This window comes from Hypanus sabinus, chromosome 15, assembly GCF_030144855.1.
Source record: "Hypanus sabinus isolate sHypSab1 chromosome 15, sHypSab1.hap1, whole genome shotgun sequence".
Taxonomy (NCBI): domain Eukaryota; kingdom Metazoa; phylum Chordata; class Chondrichthyes; order Myliobatiformes; family Dasyatidae; genus Hypanus; species Hypanus sabinus.
The window spans coordinates 11,365,280-11,392,362 of record NC_082720.1 but is presented as its reverse complement, the minus strand read 5'-3'; the positions used below and the strand labels follow the sequence as shown (position 1 = coordinate 11,392,362).

Here is a 27,083-nt window from a genome sequence, read left to right as displayed (position 1 = left end):
GTGCAGGAGATGCTGTTGCCAAACCAAACTGACTGGGGTCTGCAAGTGAAGAAATTGAGGATCCAACTGCAGAAGATGGTACTGGGGCCAAGATACTGAAGCTTACTGATTAGTTTTGAGGGTAGAACATCTTAGCCAGAAAAGATTCCCCTACTCTTTTTCAAACAGTGTTACAGTGCTTTAAACTTACGACTGTGTGGCTAAGCACAACTCCAATGCCATAGTCATGTTTGCTAATGGCATCACTGTTGTTGGCTGAATCAAAGGTGGTGGTGAATCAGCTTAAAGGAGGGAGAGTGAAATACTGGCTGAGTGGTGCCATAGCAACAAACTCTCACTCAATATCAACAAGTCCAAGGAACTGAATGTAGACTTCAGAAGAGGGAAACCAGAGATCCATGAGCTAGTCCTCACCAGAGGATCAGAGGTGGAAGGGGTCAGTTCCTCGGTGTTATTACTTCAGAGGACCTATTCAGGGCTAAGCATGCAAGTGTAATTACAAAGAAAGTATGGCAGCCCCTCTACGTCCTGAGGAGTTCGCAAAAATTCCACATGACATCTAAAACATTGACAAACTTCTATCAATGCAAAGTGGAGAGTACATTGACTGATGTATCACAGCCTGGTATGAAACACCAGTGCCCTTGAACTGAAAAATCCTACCAAATGTGAATACAGTAAAGTCCATCACAGGTAAAGACATCTACCTGAAACACTGTTGCTGGAAAGCAGTATCCATCCTTACGGAAGCCACCACCCAGAACATGCACTCCTATCATTGCTGCCATCAGGAAGGTGGAGTTCAGGAGCAGTTGTGACCCCGCAACCATCAAGCTCTTGAAGCAAAGGGGCTAACTTCATTTGGTCCATCATTGAAATGTTCCCACATCATATGGACTCACTTTAATGGACTCTTCATCTCATGTTCTCGATATTTGTTGCTTGCTTGTTTGTTTATTTATTAATTATTACTATTTCTTCTTTTGTATTGTCTTCTGCACTCTAGTTGAACACCCTAGTTGGATGGTCCTTCATTTATTCTGTTATGGTTACCATTCTAGAGATTTATTGAGTATCCCCACATGAAAATGAATCTCAGGATTGTATATGGTGACATATATGTACTTTGATAATAAATTTACTTTGAACTTCAAATCTCTACTTCCAGTAGCAACAAGTAAATACAAGCTCCATTTCAAATTTAGTTGAAGAACACAGCCCTCAGAGAAAATAGCACTAGGTGAGTCTATATACAGATGGGCTCAAAGGATGGAGTGGGTGTCAAGCCAATGGCTGACAATGAGAAAAAAAATTAACTACCTGAACCAACACACAAATGTTTTTAAGGTAATTTCCACCAGTGGGTGTTAATAGGCTCTTTAATTCTGCAGTACTTTAGAACAGAAATCAATCACATACTGAAACAATGCTCAGAATGGTTAACCCATTCAGATATGCTGAGTAGCAAGACACCCCTGCTTCTATGAATCACCTGGCCTTGGCCAAAGGAAAAGTGGAGTTGCTTAACTGTGTGCAATGTTCCCAAGGAAGTTTACATTTAGAAAACTATGCTAGAGTTCCTTCTTTCCACTGCATGTTAGTGAGGCCCAGGGAAATATTTGTATTTGCATATCTGATGTAACAAATGTTTTGCTTATGCCTCAAAACCTAAAATTTCACTGAGATGAAAAAAATAGCCTATCATGGACAACCTCATCTCCTGGACTGATTATTTTGACATGAGAGCATTTTAATGCCCTTAATACCGTAGCTTGGGTATCTGCACTCTACTAGTGAAGGGTGAGACCAACAGTGATAGGATTCTCAGAAACAATGGGTTACTGTTCTTGTCCATCAACTTTGTCTGCCAGAAGGAGAAGCTCAAAATTCACTGCTGCTTAAAAAAAGTTCAACGATCATCATGAAAATCAGTGACCAATAGATTCTTGTACAGCTAGGTATGTAGAGAAAAAGGTGCACCATGAATTGAGCTTTAAGATCGGTCATAACCTTGTCAAAAGAGAGATCAGGCTTGCAAAGACTGAAAGTAAAATACAAACTGCTAGAGGAAGTCAGCAGGTCAGGCAGCAGCTACGATGCTAGGAACAGTCAACAATCCAGGTCAGGACAGGTTTCAACTTCAAACTTCAACTATCCTGTTCCTCCAGCAGTTTGATTTTACTTCAGATTACAGCATCTGCAGTTTCTTGTGCCTCAAATGGATCTACTGAATGTCTTTCCTTCAGCTGAGTAAGATGCAAACATGATGAATAAACAAAGTGGGATAATCTTGAGGAACCCCCTAATATTTCCTCCACAAATTTAAAATTGAGGAAGTAGTGGAACAGGGAACAAAATTATCTTAACTCTTTGAAAACTACGTGCCTCAATGATTATAGAAAACTGCAGCAAGTCAGACTATATCTTTATTTTTTTAACATTCCCCAAGAAATTTAGATATTATAATGAAGGCTAACAAGTTCACTGAAGTGCAGAAAGGAAGTCAGATACATGTCTAACAGATGCAATTTCTATAAATTAATTTATATCCAGGCTATTTGTTTAATGCTTACCAAATAATGTGTAGTCAACATCCAAAACTAGTAGCTTTTTCCCTTCCCGGGGTTGGTTCAGCATTTCTATTTTGTACTCCTTCACTCTGCGTGCAATTTTGGCCAAATTTTCTTCCCTAGTGTAAAATAAATAAGATTAATTGCTACAAATATATCAGAGCTACAGGAGACTGCATGTTTATTATGCAAATTCAAAAAGAACCTAATTAAGTGGGAAATTAAGCCACCAGTGTATTAGCTCTTACTTTTCTCCCCTCACCCCCACAGGATATAGTTTACAACCTAGATTATGTATCTAATGTACAATAAAGTTACTTTTACAATTAAGTTGTCAAGACAAATTCAAAACACAACACATTTAATTCCCGTGATCCAACCTCCACAGTTCAAATCCACTACACAACCCCCATCATCCATCACCACCATCATTGTGCCTGCTGTACACAGTTAGAATAGTTTTAAGAGCACCAACCATTTGACAGATAATTATCAGATCAATGTATAAATAAGGAACTTTGTTTCAAAGGATAATATAAGGTACTAAATCCTTGTGAAAGACCAATAAGGAGGTCAGCGTGTGACGCTCATGGAGTGAGTACTGTTTCAGATTCGCTCCATAACCTTTACTTTTTTTAACCTTTGATCACCCTTATTCAACTTATTTTTACCTACACCAAAAGACTCTTACTATTTTTTTGGATTTATCGTTAAGAGTTTATTGTGAATTTTTGAGGATATGCACTCAGAAATGTCTCTTAGACCTAAAGAACGGCAACCTGGGCGGAACCCAAACGGTAACGGAAAGAAGTAAGCTAATCCGCAACGCACTGAATTAACTTATGAATTGTTTCTGGAAGTTATGGATAAAAAGTTTTTTGAACAACAACAAATTTTTAAACAAGATATAAAGGCTTTTCAAGATTATATGGTTAAGACGGATTCAGTAATTAACCAGCAACAAGCTCTTATCACATCTCTGCAAGAAGATGCTTGGAAACGGGATTTGATAATTGAAATATTGCAACAAGATTTAATTTCGACCACTAAGCTGGTGGAAACACTTAAAGCCAAGAATGTCGACTTTGAGAATCGGTCCAGAAGACAGAACCTACGTATACTTAGTCTCCCAGACGGCATAGAAAAAGACGACCCTTCGAAATATTTTGCTCAACTCTTAAAAGATGTGTTCCCGTCGGTTTTCCCAGATAACCCTCCGTTACTTGATCACGCACATAGAATTAGGCGTCGATCATTGAGTGCTCCAGCTAAACCTTCGGTTATAATTGTCCGGTTTCATTATGTACACAACAAAGAACAACTTATTCGTGTGGCTCGGCGGGTAGGAATGGTTAAATTTCAAGATTACTATTTCCGTTTGGTTGAAGATTTTAGTCCTGAAGTTATGAAGAAAAGGCTTCTTTTTAAACCTCTGATGTCTGAATGTTATGAGAAGAATCTAAAACCTGTGCTCTTATACCCTGCGAAGCTTAGAATCTCTCCGCCGAATGCTCCATGCCAGTTTTCCTTTCTGCATCTGAAGCGAGAAGTTATCTGGAGGAGAACTTCCCTACTGCTACAGACACTAATCTCTAATAAATGAGTGATTCTGATCGTGTAAGATGGTTTTCGATTCCTCAAACCAGATTTAGTTTCTGGCTATTGGTGTAGGTTTATCCTATACTTTAAGTTAAAGTGTGTTTTCATCATATTAATCACTCTGTTTTGTACACTTTAACCATTATACTATATTCTTGTCTATTACTTTTGTTCCTTCAAAGGTGTATTTTTAACCCTTCGAAGGTGAATTCTTTTTTATTAAGATGGTGGTTTTTTGGAAAAATATTCTTGGTTTTGTTTAAGATGGCGTTATTTTTTTTCTCTCGTATTCTTCCTACAATGCATCGCTTATCACAGTTTAAATATTTCTTGATTTGTTAAGATAAGATTTGTTAATAACCCGATTTATAAGCTTTTAGGGATTATATTCTTTTTGTTTTTTCTTTTACAACCAAGTATATTAAGAAGTGTGGTTTTAGTATAGTGATTATAATTTTTAAAGTCTGTGTGATTTTTTTTTAATATATATATCCTTTATATACGGAGTGGTCTTCCGCTGATATGGGGGTAGAGTTAGTCTCATTTTTTCCTTTTTCTAGCCATATTTTGGCTTTTTTTTATTTTTCTTGGGGGGGTGGAAGATGGTCTGTTTTCTAATTTTATTTTTCTTTTACCAGTTTGTTTTAGTTTTTTCACTTGGGCTGTTTTTGAACTTCAAATATGTCTACAATGTCGTCACTTCAGGATCCGCTCTCTATTTTTGTTCCTCTTCCAGGTGCATGAGTTTATAATTTGATTAACCCTTTTTATACCAAAGGGTTGATTTTAGAAATATGGCTCAGACCATTAATTTCGTGACTTAGAATACTAATGGTTTAAACCATCCGATTAAACGAAAGAAGATTTTCAAAGTATTCCAAAGACTTAATGCTCATATCATTTTTGTACAGGAAACTCATGTGAGGAAGGAGGACAAATATCGCTTTTTTAGGTCTTGGCGGGGTTAACAGCATCATTCGAATTCGAATGCCAAAGTAAAGGGAGTTTCAATTTTTATTGACTCCTCTATTGCATTTGTCCAACACAATATCTTTTTGGATCTGAATGGTAGATTTTTGTTAATTACGGGTTTACTTTGTAATAAAAAGGTTGCTATGGTTAATGTTTATGCTCCAAATGTGGATTGTCCTGATTTTTTTAAGTCCTTATTTACTTCTTTACCTAATGTAAATGAATGTAAGTTAATAATGGGTGGTGACTTTAATTGTTGTTTAAATCCTTTGATGGACAAATCTATATCTATTCAGACTTTACCCAATAAGTTGGCCACTTGTATTAACACCTTTTTGACTGATAATGAAGTTTTTGATATTTGGAGATTTCGGCCTTCTAACGACAGAGTTTTCTTTTTTCTCACATGTTTATCATTCTTTTTCGAGAATTGATTTTTTTTTATTGACTCTTGTTTTATTCCATTGGTAATTGGTTGTAATTATGATATTATAGCCATCTCTGACCATGCTCCATTAAAACTTCCTATTAAATTTACGGATACAGCTTCTAATGTTAGACAATGGCGATTTGATTCTACCTTACTGCAAGATCCGGATTTTATTAAATTTATGAAGGAACAGATCGATTTCTTCTTTTCAACTAATTCCACGGATGATATTTTTTGCAGAACACTTTGGGACACTTTTAAAGCGTATATACGTGGACAGATTTTCTCTTACTCTGTTGGTCTGAGAAAACGTATTAAGAAGGAAACTCTTTTATTGGTTGATAAAATTAAAGAGATTGACAAGAAATATTCGATCACGCCTAGTAAGGAGCTTTACAAACAAAGGGTTGAACTTCAAACGGAACATAGTTTATTACTTACATCTCCGATTGAAAATCAATTAATGAAAACCAGATCTGATTTTTATATACATAGTGATAAATCAGGTAAACTGTTAGCTAGTCAGTTGAAGAATGCTTTGGTTAAACGCCAAATCATTAAGATTCGTCAACAGAATGGGGATTTGACAGTTAACCATGATAAGATAAATAAGTCATTTCAAGATTTTTATACCTCCCTGTATCATTCTGAATTCCCTCAGGATTGTAATACCATGTGTGAATTTCTTGGGAAATTGAATTTTCCAAAATTATCATCAGATGATCTTTCAATATTAGATACTCCTATTACAGATGCAGAAATTAAAGGGGTTATTTCCTCAATGGATTCTGGGAAAGCACCAGGCCCAGATGGGCATACAGTAGAATTTTTTTTAAATGTTTTTCCGCTACTCTTTCTCCTTGGTTATGCAGGGTTTTTGAAGAAGCAATTAGATTGGGGAATTTGCCACAATCTTTTTATAGAGCTTCCATTTCTTTAATACTGAAGAAAGATAAAGACCCTCCTGACTGTGCATCCTATAGACCAATATCTTTATTGAATGTAGATTCCAAGATCTTTTCCAAGTTACTGGCATCCAGGCTGGAGAAGGTATTACCCCAAATTATTTCGGAAGATCAAACCGGTTTTATTAAAAATCGCTATTCTTTTTTTAATGTTAGATTATTGAATATTGTTTATACTTCTTCACATAGCACTTCAGAATGTGTTATTTCATTAGATGCAGAGAAAGCATTTGATAGAGTTGAATGGCCTTAATTATTTAATGTGTTGGAGAAGTTTAATTTTAGTCTGACATTTATTTCCTGGATTAAACTGATTTATCACACTCCAGTAGCCTTGGTGTTTACTAATAATCAAAGATCTCCCTTTTTTCGTTTATTTCGGGGCACTAGACAGGGTTGTCCTCTTAGCCCATTATTATTTAATATTGCTTTAGAACCTTTGGCAATTGCCATCAGAGAATCACAGGATATTTCAGGTATTAATCGTGGGACAGATATTCATAAGTTATCTCTGTATGCAGATGATTTATTATTATTCATTTCTAACCTTGAGAAATCTATTCCAGCAGTTCTATCATTATTGGCTCAATTTAGTGAGTTTTCTGGGTATAAGTTAAATCTTAATAAGAGTGAATTGTTTCCTTTGAAAAGACAAGTCCCAATTTATGGAAATTTACTTTTTAAATTAGTTAATGTCTCTTTTATTTACTTAGGGATTAAAATCACAAAAAACCATAAAGGCTCTAGGTTTAATTTTCTACCCTTAATTGATCAGATTAAATGCTTGTTTACTAAGTGGTCACCATTATCTTTATCTCTGATAGGTAGGATTAATGCTATTAAGATGGTTATTTTACCTAAGTTTTTATATATTTTTCAAGCAGTACCAATTTTTATTCCGAAATCTTTTTTTTACTAATGTTGATTCAAAAATTTCCTCATATATATGGCAGAATAAAAATCTCAGGTTAGGTAAAATATACTTACAGAAGGCAAAGAAGGAAGGTGGGTTAGCATTACCTAATTTCAGATTTTATTATTGGACAGTTAATATTAGATATTTGTTATGTTGGTTGAAAGACTGGGATGGATCTTTTAGCCCTCATTGGGTGAGTTTGGAAATTAAATTGGTACCAGGTTATGCTCTGGGTTCTATTTTAGGGACTTCTCTCCCTTTTGCTCTTTCTAAATTGCCGAAACGAATTGACAACCCGATAGTTAAACATACTTTACGTATATGGTTTCAATTTCGGAAATTTTTCGGGTTGACTCAGTTCGTTTTAAATATTCCTATTGTATCTAATTGTTTTTTCCACCCTTCAATTATAGATCAAGCTTATTCGGCTTGGAAAACTAAGGGATTACTAAGATTTTCTGATTTATTTTTGGACAATTGTTTTATGTCTTTTGAACAATTATCTAATAAATATAATTTGCCTAGATTTCATTTTTTTAGATATTTACAGATTAGGCATTTTTTAAGTACTGTACTTCCTACATTTCCAAATTTTGTGTCTTCAGATATTTTGGAGAATTTGTTTGAACTAAACCCTTTTCAAAAAGGGCTTATATCAAAACTTTATAATATAATTATGAAGATATGTTCAGAGCCCCTTTATAAGACAAAAAATGATTGGGAAAGAGAGCTTAATCTTATTATTCCTATTGAGACTTGGGATAGAATTCTTCAATTAGTTAATACATCATCTATATGTGCCAAACATTCATTAATACAATTTAAGGTCGTACATAGGGCCCATATGTCCAAGGATAAATTAGCTCATTTTTATTCTTATATAAATCCTATTTGTGATAGATGTCAATCTGAAACAGCGTCTTTAACTCATATGCTTTGGTCATGTCCGCTTTTGAAAAAATATTGGAAAGGTATTTTTGATATTATCTCTGCGGTATTGAACATCGACTTACAATCCCATCCTATTACCGCAATTTTTGGTTTACCAATGATGGACTTACTTCATTTATCTTTTTCCGCCTGTCGAATGATTGCATTTCTCACTCTAATGGCTAGAAGATCTATTTTGCTGAATTGGAAGGAAATTAAGCCTCCCACTGTATTTCATTGGTTTTCTCAAACTATGTTATGTTTAAATTTAGAAAAAATTAGAAGTGGTGTATTTGATACTTCTATTAAATTTGAAAAGATATGGAGACCATTTATTCAATATTTTCATATGATGTAATAAAACCCTGTTCCAAACCTATTTGTTTTTCCAGCTTTAATCTTATTTATGTTGAGAGGATCGGAGTTGACGACACTGATGATTATGTATTCTTGTGAGATATTATAAACAGCCCTTTTTTTTCTTTTTCTAGTTTTTCTTTCTTTTTTTGCTTTTTTTCTTCTTTATTAGCTATTAGATTAATAGTTTAGTTATTTTTGCACATCATTTTTTTTCCTTTTTTCTGTTTTTTTTATATTATATATTATGAAATATCTAGATTTACCTTGTTCATATATATACACTGTATTGTTCATGTTTTGGGAATACTCATTTATACTGTAATCATTGCTTATGTATTCTTTCATGTGCAATGGGAATGTGTATGTTTGTAGTCTCTTTATTAATATATCAATTGTATTTTGTTCATATTATTAATGATAATAAAAAGATTGGAAAAAAAAGAAAGACCAATAAGCATAAGGTCAAACTAAAAAGGACACTGAGACCAATTCAATCAGATTACCAGTACAGAACCATGCCCACATAAGCTCATTTAAATGAGATCAGTACCTGTTCTCTACTTCTATAACATCCTCTTCAATGTCAAAGTCATTGATAACATCTTCATTGTCAGGGGGTGGTGCCAGTACTTCCTCCTGTGCAAGTTGGGAAATAAATACATTAAAGCGGCAACCCTAAGCAAAGAGTAAACAGGAACTGATACCACCAAAAGCTCCTGTCCTCTAATGCATCTAGGTTAAACTACACATAATCACGTTCAGCTGCACCAGTGTCCTTTTGTTTCATGCTGTGTCAGCAGACTCCACAACCCATCCTTTCAAAGCTGAAAAACGTGGTCCTGAGATGAATTTAAAGCTTTCAGTACACTATACAGACAGGGTAACATGTAATAAGCCCCAATGAGTAATTACTTTAATCAACTTTATTTCATATCGCAGAGTAATTCAAAACAGAAAATGCTGGAAGTACAAAGCAGATTACATATCCGTGCAGGAAGAAAAACAATAAATATTTTAAGCTGATAAAAATTCTCTCCTCTATCACAGGTGCTGCTCATCTTGCTGAGGGTTTCCATCATTTTCTTTTGTCTTTACTCCACATACTATATTTCTGCCAGACTTACTACAGCTGATCCTCCGATCACTTATGGAATAAGCTCACATATGAAAATTGACATTTGGGCAAGGTGCTTCAGAGGCGCAAATAAAACAACAAAAGGCAAATGTATGCATAAATGAAAAGGAATCCATTACTCAAAAGAAAGTCCAGTGTACTTTCATAATCAGACATTTATACCAACAGTTCCCTAATGGAAAGTCCTGAATGACGGGGTACAACTGGGGAAGGCACTAAGCTGCACTAAAGACTCATCCCTGAAGGCAAGGAAATATTGAAAAAAAAATCAAGAATCTGTATAATCCCATGCTGTAGTCTCGGTGCTTAGATATTTATTGGCAGTAATTATGATCAAGCTACTATGTATGAAAAGTTACACTGCATAACAGAGTTTCCTGCAACACCTCGAATGGAAAAAATAACTGCCAATATTCACCAATGTAATCCATTGTTCGTTAGCTAATGCCACACTGACACGTCTTCACTGTGAAACTGAAACAAGTAAATTTATAGATCATTATATTATCCAAAATTTGCACATGATTTGGGCATAATGGAAGTTCTTTGCATTCTTGCATGCAGAAGGAGCAAAATCAGTCAGAATTCCTTCCTTTAGTTACTCCACCTCAAAAGCAAGTGTTTGTAAATAACGGTGGGCGGGAGGGGGGGGGCGTAGTTTGTAGCTGAAGATGTAGAATCATTTGGAAATTGAGAACAGGGACACTAAATGAACATTAACTTTTTTTGAAATCACATTTCAGGGCTCCTTGGTAAACAAAGCTTTCTTTTTTCGAGTGAGAGGAAGTCAACTGTTTTTAAATTGCTTTAGTGAATTTTATCTTTAACCAAATATTTAAATATCTTACAAATATTACATTACAAGCTCTCTCTACTAAGGACAACACATACTTTAAACAATTAGTTTGTTCTTCAAACAAATTTCAAACGACCTATCATCGGAACTGGGAAATGTTAGAGGTAGACAGGGTTTAAGATGCAAATAAAGGAAGGGAAAAGAGAGAACAAAAGGAAAGGCCAGTGACAGATCAGAAGACAGAGGAGATTAAGTATGATATGAGATCAAGGGTGAAATAAAATGCTGGTTTCATAAGGTGTTGAGGAGGTCTGGAAAAATATCAACAGTTATTTAGCAGCATTACAATATTGGAAGGAAGGACATCAGAAAGGATAAGGCAATGTGGAGCAGAGAGCAATTATCTAAATCTGGTGGGAATGACGAGGGTGGAGCACCAGAGGTATACGGGTCAGGTGGCAGAGAAGGAGTGCCGGGGCGGGTGGGGGGGTTGGTCGGCAAACACTCCCAGCCCTGAGACACCAGGCAAGGTCACTTCAATCCCAATAATTGGTTTATTGATCATTACAGAACATCCTCTCTGGTGCTTCCCGCTCCCTCTCCTTTTTCCAACAATGATTCCCCTCTCCCAGTCTCCTGCCCACTCTCACTCTACAATAGAGACCCATATCAGAACCAGGTTTATCATCACTCATATATGTCAAGAAATCTGTTTTTTTCCAGCAGCAGCAGTACAGTGCAATACATAAAATTACTACAGCACTGTCCACATGTCTCAGGCACCCTACAGTTTCTTCATACTAACATACAGTATCTTCATATCAATAGCAGAGTAGCAGGACGCATGAAAATGATAATCAGGGAAATTTAGAACAAGAACATATTGGCTAACATTGCTAATTTTGATATTCTCCAAAATCGAGCCAGGAGATAGCAATGCATAATTAATGTGGCTTATTTCTGACTTGGCAGAAGCACCACATATTTCCTCTACTGACTGAGCTGTTGATAGTTTTGTCATCTCAGCTTGAACCTAGCTGTATTAATTAAAGCCAGCCTACATCTCTCAAATGGGGGGGGGGGGGGAATGTAGTGGGGGTACAATGCGAGTGCAGCCTGTGAAAAACATTTAGGGGTGGTAACGAAGTTTTTTGAACATTGCACTGGAGGCCTGGGTGTGGCATTGGAGAGGAAAGTTGTCTCATTTCTGCAATGGGCTATGCAGTTTTCTAGATACACACTCAGAAAACATTGTAGGAAAAAGCTGTGGAAGTTGACTCAGGAGACATGCCACATGTAATGCCACAAGAGATTCAATGACTCAGTTAATGCATCTTTAGATGCCATAATCTACCAAATGTTAGCAGACAATATTGGTAGATAGATCTATCTGTTCAGACTTTACCTTACACAAATCTCACAATCAAATCTTGTACCTTCTCTCTGTTATTCAATTACTGCAGGAAATCTCATCCAGTGACATCACAATATGTTCATTAACATGTTCTCTCCCTCAAAACAATCTGGGTGAACAACCAGAAGCAGAAATAGCTAGAAAGTATGGAACAGGAGAACCTTAAAATAATAGACCAGGCCTCATTCAGACCCCTTTGTCCTCATTCCACAAATGCTTCTGGCTTACAGGCAGCTGATGGCGCCAGCATTTAACATCCTACTTTTAATCCCTTGTTATTTTTGTTATAGATGATTAACGATTCTTGTAGGGTATGAATTTAGAAGTCATCTTTTAAGCTTTGGAGTAGCTTGGGTCAAGAAAAGGCAGATCAACATTTTAGACTATATCAAGGAAATGTTCTAACAAAACTTATTCAGTCAAAGTACTAACTTATCTTCTCCTGTACAAGAACCTGCCAGACTCATACCAAATGCTAGGATGGAACTTGCTGCACTGTAGATTTCCAATGTACTCATCTTTTAGTAAATAACATTGATCACTATTTCTTCACTATTCGATAATATTCAAAATATTTGATTCCTACCAGGCACTCCTCTCTGCTGCCCATCATCATAATCTTAGTATTTGGCTTCAATTTAAGCATTCCCAGCTTAACGTCATCTTCGGCAGCTTTACCTTCAACAAGAAAAAAAGCATTCAAATTTATTACAAATGAAGAAAATGATAAAATGAAGCATTCTCAATATTGTCAGAGACAGAGCACCAAAAGAGGCCTTTTGCCCAACAAGACCACACTGACCATCAAGCACACTTGTCCTGAATGTGGGAGGAAATGCAGAAATTTACAGCTATAGGGCGAATGTGTAAACTCCATAGATCAGGACCAAGCTGGATCACTGTGACAGCAACTCTACCAGCTGCACCACTGTGATTATCATGACCCATAGATTAATTTCACTGATACCACCTTCATGGATTACAGTGAGCTACATCTGAACTGCCAGAGATGATCAATCACTGAATAACCTGCTGATCTCAAAAACATTGGTGTTTCTGAGCTTGCAGCTTGTGTATGTACCAATCCATTAAGGAGCTGTGCTCCTTCACTCCACAGGAGGTGTAATTTGATTCTCTGCACTCAAACAATTACATCTATTAAATCTGACCAGCTACAAAGTCAAGGGAAAAGCAGTCCTGAAGAACACCTAAAAGGTAGGTTACCTTATCTTGTTTTACTGATTGACAGCATATTACTTTTAGAGCTTGCAATACTTTGATCCATACCTTGCTAAACTTTCTTCCTAAGTGCCAAATATAGCATTATTATCTTCTGCAATACATCTTGTATAAGCTTCTCATCCAAGTTTAATACTTCCCTGTCTCACTGTTGTAGACTCCCCATCTCTTCAGATTCACAGGCTATTAAAATGTAAACGGTCATCCAATCACAATTCAACTCCACCTCTTCTAAAATCTCCTCCTCGCTGACGATCAACACTAGAGCACCTCAAAAGATGCGTGCTTAACCCACTGCTCTACTCTCTACACCCACAACTGTGTGGCTGGGCACAGCTCAAATGCCATATAAAAATTTGCCAATGACACAAGCTGTTGTTTATTGATTACAGTTCAGTGTTCAACACAATCATATCCTCAGTTCTAATCATCAAACTCCAAAGCCTGGGCCTCCATACCTCCCCCTGCAACTGGACCCTTGACTTCTTCACACAATACCACAATCTGAGTGAACTGGAAATAGCATCCCCTCACCAACAATCAACACCAGAGCACCTCAAGGATAGCCCACTACTCTACTCACTCTATACCTACAATTGTGTGGCTAGGCACAATTCAAAAGCAATCTGTCAATTTACCAATGACATAATTATTGTAGGCAGAATTTCAGATGGTGACGAGGAGGCATACAGGAGTGAGATAGATCAGCTGGTTAAGTACTGTTGTGGCAACAATCTTGCACTCAAAGTCACTAAGACCAAGGAATTGATTGTGGACTTCAGGAAGGGGAAGTCGAGGGAACACACACCAGTCCTCATCGAGAGATCAGAGGAGGAAAGGGTGAGTGGTTTCAAGTTACTGGGGGTCAACATCTCTGAAGATCTATCCTAAGCCCGACATACTGAAGCAATTACAAAGAAGGCACAATGGCAACTATATTTCATTACAAGTTTGATATGATCATTGGTATGTCACCAAAAGCACTTGCAAACTTCCACACAAATGTACCATGGAGAACCAGTATGGAGGGGCCTCTGCACAGGATCAGAAAAAGCTGCAGAAAGCTGTAAACTCAGCCAGCTCAATCATGGGCACTGGTCCCCCCAGCATCCAGACCTTCAAAATGCGATGCCTCAAAAAGGCAGCAACCATCACTAAAGACCACTGTCATCCAGGACATGCCCTCTTCTCACCAAGCTGAAGACACGCTCAACATCTCAGGAACAGCTTTTCCGCCTCCACCACAGATTTCTAAATGGACAATGTACCCATGAACATAACCTCACTATTTTTCTTTCCTCTATTTTTGTACTACTTAGTTAATCTTACACACACACAAAATTCTGGTTAATTGGCGCACATCAGGACCAGCAAATTTTGGCCCAATTAAGTGGCTACCAATTAGCTAAAATTTCATAGGGACAGTTAAAAAGGTATTTAAAAAACCAAACTGAATAACAAATTATATACTGTATTTCAATGAAACAAGGAACAAATTACAACACTACCAATAGCACTACAATATAATAATGTATTAGATATTGGCAGAGAAATTTGTCAGTGTACACAATGAACAAAATCAGCACACACACCTAATGCAGATAACGGACTGCCCTCGATTGATGATTGCATTCTCCAAATCTTCATTTTATTGTACCGTTCATTAAAGCATTGTTCATACCTTCAAATTCTTCATAATTCCTAACTTGTTGTAATGAAATAGTTTCATTTTCACTCTTGGCTGTTTCTGGCATCTCCAAGCCTGAATGCTCGAAACCGTGGTGAGTAAAACAGTTCTGAAATGCTTGCTTATTTCTCACCAATTATTAGTGAGAAAAACTGTTGCTTTTTGAACACAAGATCACACAACTGACACTATTTAAAAACTGTTTGCTCTAAGCACTAGTTGTAACCTGTCTACCAACAGTCTCCTACCCCATTTGTTCTTCAAGAGTTGTCCCAAATAAGCGGCTTCCCCGATTAAGCAATGGCCCAATTAACCAGAATCCACTATACTTCTTATTGTGTAATTTATAGTTTTTATTATTATGCATTGCAATGTACTGTTGCTGCAAAACAACAAATTTCATGACATATGCCTATATTATTAAACCTGATAGACTAGTAAAGCAACAGTTTAACATTGTTATATTCACATAATCATCCTTTTCAGGAAATTATGTGGACAGGTGGGAGCCTTAAAAAACACCGGAAGTCTGAAGGACATAGCTGCCTGACTGGACCTGCAATGGGTAATGAGTGAATGAACACAAAGGATAAATCTGTCAAGCCTCTCCTTTGCCATTCTGTGGCAGAGCCATGTATGTATCCACGACTGCATTGGTAGAAGTGTACACAATCATCAGAAGACAAATCCCTCATCTCTTTTTTTTAATGAGCTAAAGAGATAAATTTGATTATTCGAAGTGAAGTATCTGGTCCCTCAAAAATGGATAAACATAAGCAGCAGTAGGAATGTATACCACCACAATCTGTAGCCTCATGACCTGCTATCTCTCACTCCACTATTTTATCAATCCAGGGATCATGTCTGGAAGAATGATCATCAATGAGGAATGCAGGAAGAAATGCATCAGATGTACTTAGAAATAAAGTGCCAGCACAGTGAAGATACAGTACAGAACTACCGTTTGCTAAATAGCCGAAGCAGCACAGAATAGGCAAAGGTAAACAGTGACATTAGCACTGGACTCCGGAATGGAGGTTGTCGGGTTCGAATTCAGTCGGGCCGTTCCAGAGTACACTTTCCATCCGTGCCGGGTTGAGTGTTGAGCTCGCAACTCGACCTCATACAATAAAGAAAAATATTGCAAAATGTCTGTGAGAGTTGTGGTGTGCCAAACAGTCTTTCGTTCCGCACCTTGTAAGGCATGGAAATGCCCGACGCCGGCCTCTCAGGCTTGAGTCGATGTCATCATCAAACTATTCAAATCAAAAGCTCATTAATCCTACCAAATCTACACACAATGGTGAATAATTAAACTTGAAAAAGGAGGGTCCAAGAATATCCTAAACCTCAAACAATGTGAGAGCTCGAGAAGGCTGAAGCATTCACAATCAGTAGAGCTAAATGGATAATCTCAGCCTCTACCTGACATTCACACTATCACAAAAGCCAATCTCCAGTCAATTCAATTCAATCCACTGAATGTATGGGATCAGACAATACTCCAGCTGTAGTGCCACAAGATCTGCATTCTAGAGCTAGCTGTGCCTCAAGCTAACCTGTTTCAGTTCCATTACAACATTGACATCTACCAAGCAATGTGGAAAATTACCCAGATAAATCCTATTCACCAAAAACAGGTCAAATCCAAAACCATTAATAACTCTCTATCATCAGCAAATGGCAGAAGTCAATGAAGCAAACTATCCACCAATAACCATAATCAACACTCAGGTGGGTTTTACCAGTACACTTGCCTCCAAAACACAAAAGGAAAATAGTTGCATTTGAGATCAAAGGAGCATTTAAGTACAGCATCAAGCTGCCCTACTAAAACTGGACACCTTCACCACAAAAATGCAAACAACAACAATCTTCAGAAACAGAATCTAATATTGACATTTAATGGCATCATTACAGCCAAGTCGCCAACTATTAATATCTTGTCGGTCACCTCTGACCAAAAACTCATCAGGGCTTAAACACCGGACAATAATAGCAGTCCAAACTTGTATCATGTGGTAAGTGACTCACCACCTAACACTTCGTGCCCTTCATCACCTACCAAAATCAGAATCAGATTCAGGTTTAATACCACTGAAATTTGTTGTTTTGCAGCAGCAGTACATTGCAAATCATAATAATAATAAAAAGTTATAAATTATGGATAAATATATATTTAAAAAGTAAGTAGTGCAGTAGTGCAAAGAGAGAGGAAATAAATACTGATGTAGTGTTCAAGGGTTCATTGTTCATTCAGAAAGGGGAAGAAGCTCCTGATACATTGAGTGCTTACCTTCAGGCTCTTGTACATCCTCCTTGATGATAACAATGAGAAGAGGGCATGACCTGGATAATGAGGGTCCTTAATGATGGATGCTGAATTTTTGAGGCATTGCCTTTTGAAGGAGTCCCAGATGTTGGGGAGGGTAGTGCCCATGATGGAGGGGGCAGAGGTAACAACTTTCAGTAGCTTTTTCTGATCCTGTGCTGTGGCCCCTTCATACCAGGCAGTGATGCAGTTAGAATTTCTACAGTACATCTGTAGAAATCGGTGAGCCTATTCGGTAACATACCTAACATGTCCTCAAACTCCTAATGAAGTATAGTTACTGTTGTGCCTTCTTTGCAATTACTTCAAAATGTTGGGCTCAGGGTAGATCCTCAGAGATGTTGATAAGCTAACATTGAGTGCAAGATGGTTGTTGCAACGCCATTCAACAAGCTTATCTATCTTGCTTCTATACGCCTCCGCATTGCATCGGAAATTCTGCCAGCAATAGCTGTGTCATCAGCAAATGTATAGGCGTTTGAGCTGTGCACAGCCATACAATCGTGGGTGTTGAGAGAGTAGAGTAGCGGGCTAAGCACACATCCTTCAGGTACACCCAGTGTCACCTGTCAGCGGGGAGATGTCAATCTGCACATACTGTGGTCAAGAATCCAGTTGCACATGGAGGTACAGAGGCCCAGCTATTGGAACTTGTTGTTATAACTGAGGGTATGATTGTGTTGAATGCTGAGCTGTAGTCAATAATCAGCAGCCAACTGAGTGAGGAGCCAGTGAGATTGTATCCCCTGTGGATGTATAATGGCAATAGGCACATTGCAGCTGGTCCTGGTCCTTGCTTATGCAGTAGTTGATTCTAGCCATGACCAACCTCTCAAAGCACTTTATCACAGTAGATGTGAGTGTCATTCGGCAATAATTGTTGAAACAACTCACGCTGCTCTTCTTGGACACTGGTAAGATTGTCACCCTTTCAATGCAAGTGGGAACTTCTGACTGCAGAAGTGAGAGATTGAAGATGTCCTTCAACACTCCCGCCAGTTGGTAGGCACAGGTACTCAGAGCCCCATGACGTACCACCAGGGCCTAATGCCGCACGAGGGCTCACCCTCTTGATAGATGTTCTGACGTCGGCCGCTGAGACAAGAGATCACAGGATCACCAGATGCTGCAGGGATTCGCACAGGCATAGTTTTATTCTCCCTTTCAAAGCACATGCATAAATTCATTGAGCTCATCTGGGAGTGAAACATCATAGTCATTCATGAAGTTAGGATTTACTTTGTCAGAACTAATGCCCTACAAACCCTGTCAAAGCTGAAGTGCATCCAATTGTATCTCTAAGCTCAATCTGAATTTTCTTCACCCTTGGTTCTCACCACTGATGCTGCGGTCTTCAGTCTCTGTCTACATGCTGGGAGTAGAAGTACAACCAGATGATCAGATTTTCCAATGTGTGGGTGTGGGTTGGCATGGTAAGCATTCTTTCTGGTTGTATAACAGTGGTCAAGTGTGTTGGCTCCCCTGGTTCCCACAGGTGATATGCCGGTAGCAGTTATTAAGAAACCTCTTCAAACTGGCCTGGTTGAAATTCTCCAGCAATGATAGCGAAGGCGTCAGGGTGCAAAAGACACACTCAGAAACATGATGGAATACTCTCCATCTGCTCAGATAAGTGCAATGGTAACAACTATCAAAAAGCTCAGCAACATCCAGAACAGAGAAGCCCATTTAATTAGCATCTAGCAACTACTCCAAACATTCTTTCCCTCCTCCAACAGCACAATGCTTTCTGCGTGCATCATCAGCAAAATGTATTGTAAATACTTGTATTGGCTAACCTTCATCAGTTCTCAATCTGCAACATCTTCAAACGAGGACAAAGGGCAGTAGGTGCATGGGAACACATTACATGCAAGTTCTTCTTTAAGTCGTGCACCATCCTGAGTTGGAAATATCTCACCTGCTCTTCATTTTCACTAGGTCTAAATCCTGCATCGTTATTCCAGAGCACTTATGGAAGTACCTTCACCAGAGTAACTGCAGTAGTTCAAGAAGGTGGCTGATCACCACTTCCTGGGGAAAGTATGATAGGTAATAAATACGGGCTTCCCAATAAAAATCATAAAAATGAATTTAAAAAGTTACTAAAAAGAATGCTTATTAAAAGAAGAATTTAATATAAAAGTAGGGAGTTTATTTTTCAGTTATTCAGCATGAATGAAATCGATCTGAACTCTTGGTGTATTTTTTAAAATCATAAATATTTATGAGAAGCAATTCTGGAAATGGTTTACATGACTGATATCTACATTGAACAGATTATCTTATGAAATTGTACAAACTAGCCTTAAAAGAATGACAGGAACTTGACTGAAACACACACGATGCCAAGGGCTCTTCACAGAATGTATGTGGAGTGATGTTTCCTCTTGTGGGAGAATCTAGAACTAGGGGGTCACACATTTAACAAAGAAATAATGCAAAATCTCTCAGAGATACAAATATTTTGAAAATACTTCCTTAAAAGGTGATGGAAGTAGAATTCTTATACATATATTTAAGATAAAAGTAGAAAATGAAATATTATTAGGTTTAGATAGAAATGCAGTGTTGTGGTTACAGGCAGACCAACAATAACTTTACTGAAGGACACAAAAAGCTTGAGAGCTGAATGCTTCCCTCTGACTTCCAGGTTGTTTGTACAATCATCACGGCTGAACCAACCTCTTGCCATTCTGAAAATATCAAACTTGTACACTCAATAGCTTTTACACATTTCTACATCTATAAGTATCTCTGATATAAGTTAAGATACAAGTTTCTAAATATCTCTGATAACCAGTGCATTTTAGAACAATCTAAATAGATTTAAATTGAAAAAATATAAATTTAATGAAAACAATTAAGGTACTTAATTAACTTTCAAAAAGAAAAGTTATCACAAGTTAAAATTTTTTTTAAAGTTTGCCACCCATGTTAGTGACCCCATTCAAATAAATGCAGCTGCTGATGTAAACTAGAGAGCCAGATTAAATGATTCTCAGTTTATTATTCTTGTCCCCTGCTTCGTGACTCGTTGCTGAGACCAGTGAAGTAGTCTCCAGATTACATGACAGTCCTGCATAGCAACACACAGGCAGAACAGCCTGATTTGAGAGAAAGACCTGGCCAGCAATTACCTGCTGAACCTCTGGCAAAATAATACTTCAGCCCATTTTTTAAAAATTGTTATGAAAGGATAAATTACAATGGGTGAACAAGGTCAAGTTGTATCATAAATGTTGACTTCAGTGACTTTGATCATAGGTGCTGTACTTCCCACTTGCTTTACAATGTAATGCTAGAGCTGGTTGGTTTACATCTAGATTTGTATCACCAACTAGATGCTTGGTCAATCTGTAGACACTGAAGAGATAAGTGTGCAAAAGAATGAATATATATTCAGGTCACAAGAGCTTCAAGTTATCACGAAAGAGACAACTCACATACAATTAAAATGATTATCCTATTCACTAGAACTAATGATGACTCTGAACCCTTTAATTGCTAATAATAAATATTTGGTAATATTTCTATTTTGCTACTTTACAGATATGTAACTGAAGGACAAAGAAAGCAATAGTTTTCTTTGCATGTACCCAAGATAATAACACTGAATTTACAAATTAACGTAATGGATGCTACCTTTGATTTTCAGGCCAAGTAACTTCTGTCGCTCTGGCAGTACACCAGTTAGAGTCTTAATCATCTCCTTCAAGTCCAGAACTGTATCTTCCTCTGTCAGCTTTGTCACAGGATATTCTTGCCCACTCCACTTTATTATAATTGATACGGACATCTTGACAGGTAAAATGGCTGTACTCTAAATGGAATATTAAGACATTTGTTAAGCATCAGTTAATAAAAATTCTAAATGTTGCAATACAAATAATAGTGTAACAAAGTACAAAGAATATTAAAAAGTATTTCAAACACCTGGAAGAATACATGTGGAATCAGGGACCTGACTTTAAATAAATGCAACAGATGGACTGTGGATAAGTTGATGCCTTGTACTTAAAATCTTAAGCAAAAAATATAGTAAGTGTTGGCATTAAGTTCAAGGATATTTCATAGTGATGATATGAAGAATCTGAGGACTTCAAAAGGTGTATCATAACATTGTTTTTAGGATTTTATAGAGCAATTATGTGATTTGATAGATGGATTACAGAATGCATGTTCAATCATGCAATCATTCATTATCATCATGAGCAAGTCATAGGAGAGAAACCAGGAATAAGCAGTAGTTAGCCCTCCTTATCCGCGGGTTCTGCATGCGCAGATTCAACCAACCACAGATTGGGAAACCCGGAAGTTCTCTCTCCAGCACTCGTTATCTGAGCATGTACAAACTATTTTTTCTTGTCATTATTCCCTAAACAAAACAGTATAACAACTATTTACATAGCATTTACATTGTATTAGGTACTATAAGTAATCTAGAGATGATTTATAAGTTCAGGCAGTCCCCATTCCTCAGTCCATCGTTAAGTCGGAACAGGACGCTATTTAGCGTCAGTTAAACGTTTGTCTTAGTATATAGTATACATTTTACCTTTCTATGCATATAAAACACTTAAGAAGCATATGTATTTTAATAATTAAACCACTGCATTGCTTAGTAATAATTGTAGCTTTCATTGGGGCAGGGCCTTTCACATGCTCCATTAATATTGTTCCAATCGTTGACCACTATAGCCTAACGTTTTTCCAACGACCGATGGCGTTTCACCTCTTTCCGATTGCTGTATTACTTCCACTTTATTTTCAATCGTGATCATGATTATTTACGTGAACAGAAACACTGCGGATTCAGAGCTGAGCCAGGTCCTAAAGTCCAACGCACTGAGACAGGTTAAATAAGGTCAAGGGTTCCGCTGGGTCCTAAAGACCACCGCACTGAACAGGCTAAATAAGGGACTTGAGCATCCCCGTTTTTTGGTATCCGCATGGCGGGGGAGGGGGGGGGGGTCCCGTAACCAATTCCCCACGGATAAGGAGGGCCAACTGTATCTCTCGTTCTAGTTAATTGACAACAGTAAGAAAGCTGGTAATACAATGAGTTTATATTATTTACACAAAGGATGAAAGAAAACTGTCTCATCCGACAATCTATTCAAATACAACTCAGCTTGGAAAAGACAACTTTGCAACTATACTGCTTACTAAACTTTCTTTGCTCCAATTTTAAAATTGAACAAACTATCAGGTCATAATGAATATTCAGTGGCATCTCCTCATATTCACTCAAGAGCTGACTCCCATTTTAAACTTTTACTGGTAAAGTCCTGCTAAATCAAGAATTTTCAAAAGAATCTGAGCACCAATCATCTCTGTACTTTTATGTCTGTCATTCTGGTGAATAAATGCCAGCCACTTTTGGAACATCTGTTTTAATGTAACTACAAGCTGATGAAGCAGTTTCACTCATATTTATCATAAGAATACTAACTCTGAAGCCTGAACCCCATCAAACAACACAAAATACAATAAAATTCACTGAACAAGGACATATGGTCCCTCAGCTCAGAATCACTTCTGTGTCTCATTTATTTATGATGTAACTTTTCAGTGCAGTTGTGAAGCAAATTCACCTTAAATTACCAATACACTCTTCTTAAAATAGACAAATTGAAACTTGAAACTGTGGTCTGTTTTCAGAACAGTACCGAAACCTATTTTTTTTTCCACATACAAAAATAATTTCAATTATGATGACATAAAATTGAACCTAGTACAATGCTCCACATTGTAGAACTTGTAGAACTCAACTTGCAGAACTGATTCTAACTAAATCCTTCAATCTATAATGAGGTTTTCATATGAAGAATGAGACTTCCATTTCAGGACAATTTATAATAAATGCTTTTCTAATCACTCTAATGCGCCATCGATAGCTTCTTAGTTCATTCCAGTCAAATTTACGATGTACATGCCACATTCACGTGAGTATCAATGTATGTCCAGTGATATTGGCTAAGGATGGAGGGTGATGTTGCTATAAAGGCTTCTCTAGTTAAAAGGATGTGGAACCAACAACAGCACAGTAACCCAAAAGTAAAAGCAACAGCAAGATGGAAGAATCTGGACTGTGGAGGTTGGGGGGTGGCAGGAAACTATTTGGGCACAAGGCCTCTCAAAAACATAAAGCTGCATAGTTTTCTAATGAACCAAAAACTCATTTCCAATTCTCCATAGTCTAAAACAATCTATGGCTGTTAAATCTCAGATTTCTGCTATAAGCAGTCAAAGCTGATCTCACTGCTTTCCACCTTCCCTCTAGACCAGGGTTCTCAAAACTTTTTTTACACCATGGACCCTTATCATTAACTGAGAGCTTCATGGACCCCAGGTTGGGAACCTCTGCTCTAGTCCCACACTTTTCAAACACTTGTGCAGCTCTCCTTTCACGCATCCACTGGAGATTGCTTCATGAGTCCAAGCTTCAACAACTACCAGTATATATTTCCTCAAGCTTTACTGCTTTACTTCTACAACAGCAGTTTTTTGAAACTGATAACTTTTTAAGAGAAATTCAGTACTTCCTTCTTAAATCTATAAGCCTGCTATACTTCTTCATAGATTTTCTACTCCAGTACAATATTGCAAACATCTCAGAAAACTCTTTATAACTGTAGTTCCTTTAAGCCACTTCCATTCTGGCAAGTCTATGTAGTAAGCATTCAAAGATGCTTATAAGTGGCACCCAAAACCCACTGCATATGGTTTTCTATTTGTTATGAAGTCACTTCCATGCTCAGACGTAAAATATTCTAAACAACTACTCATGAAACCATTTTTTCCTCAATAAAAAGTGATGCATACTCCAATTATGCAAACTTTCAAGGAACACAGACAATCAGAAGTTGTGAGACAGAAGGCCGTAGACTCAAGTTCTACTCAGGTCCTCATTCAAAAACCTAGACTGACACAAAGGGAATAGTTTCTTTAATCAGTTTCATTGTTACACTGAGACTATGCTGGTTCTCTTGGGCGTATGTCATTTCAAAGAGCAGAAGAGTATCCTGAGCAATACTAATCCTTCACTGAACAACCCAAAAATAGATGACCTGGTTATTCTCACAGCACTGTAGTGGAAGTATGAATACACAAAGTGGCCACTGAATTCCTACACAACAGTATTATACTGGCTGTAAAGTGATTTAAGATACCTAAAAAAGAACTTGAAAGATATTAGAAGGCATGATAAAGAGGCACTATTGTTACTTAAAGTACAGCATCTTTCTGTTTTCTAATTTCCAATTAGAAGTAACACAGCACCACGTAATTTAGCAGCTTTATGTCATGCCACTCCTACTTTTATGGCCAGGGTTCTTATTTGCCCCAACTTTGTCCTTTAGACACCCATTTGTCTAGTGAGAGTGAGAGCCTTTGCACCTTCTGATTCAACTTGCTTTTAAAAAGAGTGAAACAGAAAGTGAATAGTGAAGCAGCTGGAAGACAGCAGAGGGTGCTACACACTGGAAGGTATAAGCCACAATGTGTCAGACCTTGGTCTTCAGCTTCAAAGTGAATTATCACATTGGTCCCATAGCTCTTGCCTCAAAATCCTGCAACTACCTCGTTCTAATCAGCAGGAGGGGTGGTGGCGAGGAGAAAAAAAACAAAGCTAGATGCATTCATTTTAAACTATCAAAAATCTCACTCTGCACAACAGAAGTTTCATATTTCACATGTCATTGTTAAAACAGCATTGGGGATTTTATAACATACAATTTAGCAGCAGGCCACATGTTCTCTCAATTCTGCTTCTCCATACAATGAAATCTTGGCAGGTATGGCTGGCTCCTCAACTCCACGTTACTGCCTACAACCTCCCTTGCTTAACAGCAATCTACCTTACTCTAACTTAAAGACTGTTTCCAATAGAAAAGCAGTTCAGAAACTCACAGAGAGCAAAATAAAAATCATCTGTCATAAATGGGTGACTAAAAAGAATCCTAGTTTGAGATTCTCACTCAAGAGTTAAAACTTCACTCTGTCAAGTACCCTCAGGATCTTTCATGTTTCAGTCAAGTTCTCCTCTCACACTACTGAGCTGGAGGAGATACATTCTTCCTTATATTCAGTCCTTTACCTAATACTCCAGATATGCCTCATCAATTCCTATAAAACCGAAGCACAACCTAAACGTGAGAAAGACTACAGATACTGAAAATCCAAAAGCAATGCACACGAAATGCTGGACAAACTCAGCAGGTCAGGTAGCATCAATGCAAATGAATAAGTCAATGTTTCAGACAGAGACCCTGCTTCAGGATTGAAAGAGGAGGAAAACACCAGAATAAAAAGGTGGGTGAGGGGAGAAGGGAAGGACGATAGGTGTAGACAAGTGGCAGGAAAGATAAAGGACTGGCGATGGAATCTAATAGGGGAGGAGAGTGGTGGACCAGAGGAGAAAGGGAAGAAGGAAAAGCACGAGGGGAGAGGATAGGCAGGCGAGAAGCAAGAAGCCATTCAGAATAGGAGGAGGAGGAAGGGGAAAGAACAGATAATACATATGATCTTAGCCAAAGGTCAAGAAGCCAAGCATCACAGATCTGAAGCTTCCATTCCCACAGATGCTACTGGACTTGCTCAGTTTTTCCAGTGTTTGCTAGTTTTACTTTTGCATCGTGCCCTCAATAGCATTTTAATTTTTCTAGTCATCTTACAGATAACAGTTACAGATGAGGTTGCAAATACTGGAATCTAGAACAAACTGTTAGGAACATATGGATTGAAAGGTTTGTCTATGGGGAAAGGAATTGTCCTGAACCAGGGCTTCAATCCAAAACATTGAGAATTCGTTACCACTGTAGATACGGCTTCTCATGCTCCTTTACCAGACCATTGCATTTAAATAACCCCTTTCTTTAAGTTTTTAACTATTTATCCTCTAAAGTAGACAACATTCTTGCCAAATTGTGAAGGGGTTGGGGGTAGGATGTGGGGTGTGGATGGAACCAAAGCCAAAAGATCGAGGAAGAGAGAAGGCGAAAATGGGCGGAGGGGCGGTCAGAGGAAGGGTTGAAGCGGTCGCAGTGAAAGAAAATGGGTGAGGGGTGGAAGTTACAGAGAGGGCAATGGGTTACTGTGATGGAGGGGCAACAGAGAAGGTAAATGGGATCCTGTAACTGGCGAGAGGACAAAGAGGGTATGGGATCCTGTCAAAGAGAGGAGTGATAACTCTGGAAGCCGCTGGCGTTCATTAGGCGCCTGGACCGTGCCACGGACGGGCCCCAGTGAAAAGCGCTGGTTTTCTTGAAGTCTGGAGTATCCGTTCACACTGATGCAGACACTGACTTCCCGTCCTCAGACCCTCTCCGTCCTCCTTTATATAAATATTTTTTTCTTCTTTATTTGATTTAATTCCTAGCATTTTACCGTCTCCGTGCTCACCGGAAGTTCCGTCCGCCCCCACTATCCTGGGTCCGTGGCTCAACAATGTTCCCCTCACCCCAGCTCCGCTGCGTTGCACGGTTTAAGGTTCCGCCCGTAGACAAAAAAATCCCTGTGCAAAACTTCTGACCTATTCGGGTCTCCCGGCTTTCTTTTAATTATAAAGATGTGTAGTTAAGGTATAGTTCGTATCAATGCTCCAGCAGCTATCTGCACTCTGACTCTATCTGTGTTTATTTTCCTTGTTTGCCTCCAGCTATCATCTGTCTCTCAACTCTCCATCTGCTCATTTTCTTTAATCCCTCCACAAACCGCCAATCGCCTCCTGACTCA

The 27,083-nt window shown here is 38.0% G+C and overlaps 1 protein-coding gene across 2 annotated transcripts in view; it reads right to left on the bottom strand.

Moving 5' to 3' along the window:
• The window catches only part of LOC132405302 (ubiquitin-like domain-containing CTD phosphatase 1), a 49,316-nt gene extending 22,525 nt beyond the window's left edge, over positions 1-26,791 (bottom strand). The window contains exons 1-5 of one of the 2 annotated variants that reach the window (XM_059989996.1): positions 26,751-26,791; positions 20,991-21,168; positions 12,674-12,765; positions 9,293-9,378; positions 2,574-2,689 (exon numbers count right to left, since the gene is read on the bottom strand). In XM_059989996.1, the coding sequence (XP_059845979.1) occupies positions 2,574-2,689; positions 9,293-9,378; positions 12,674-12,765; positions 20,991-21,144 (448 nt within the window). In that variant the 5' untranslated portion in view covers positions 21,145-21,168; positions 26,751-26,791. Of the gene's footprint in view, positions 1-2,573; positions 2,690-9,292; positions 9,379-12,673; positions 12,766-20,990; positions 21,169-26,735 lie in introns of both variants that reach the window. The other variant, XM_059989995.1, reaches the window with a different exon arrangement.
• Positions 26,792-27,083: the final 292 nt, after the last annotated feature.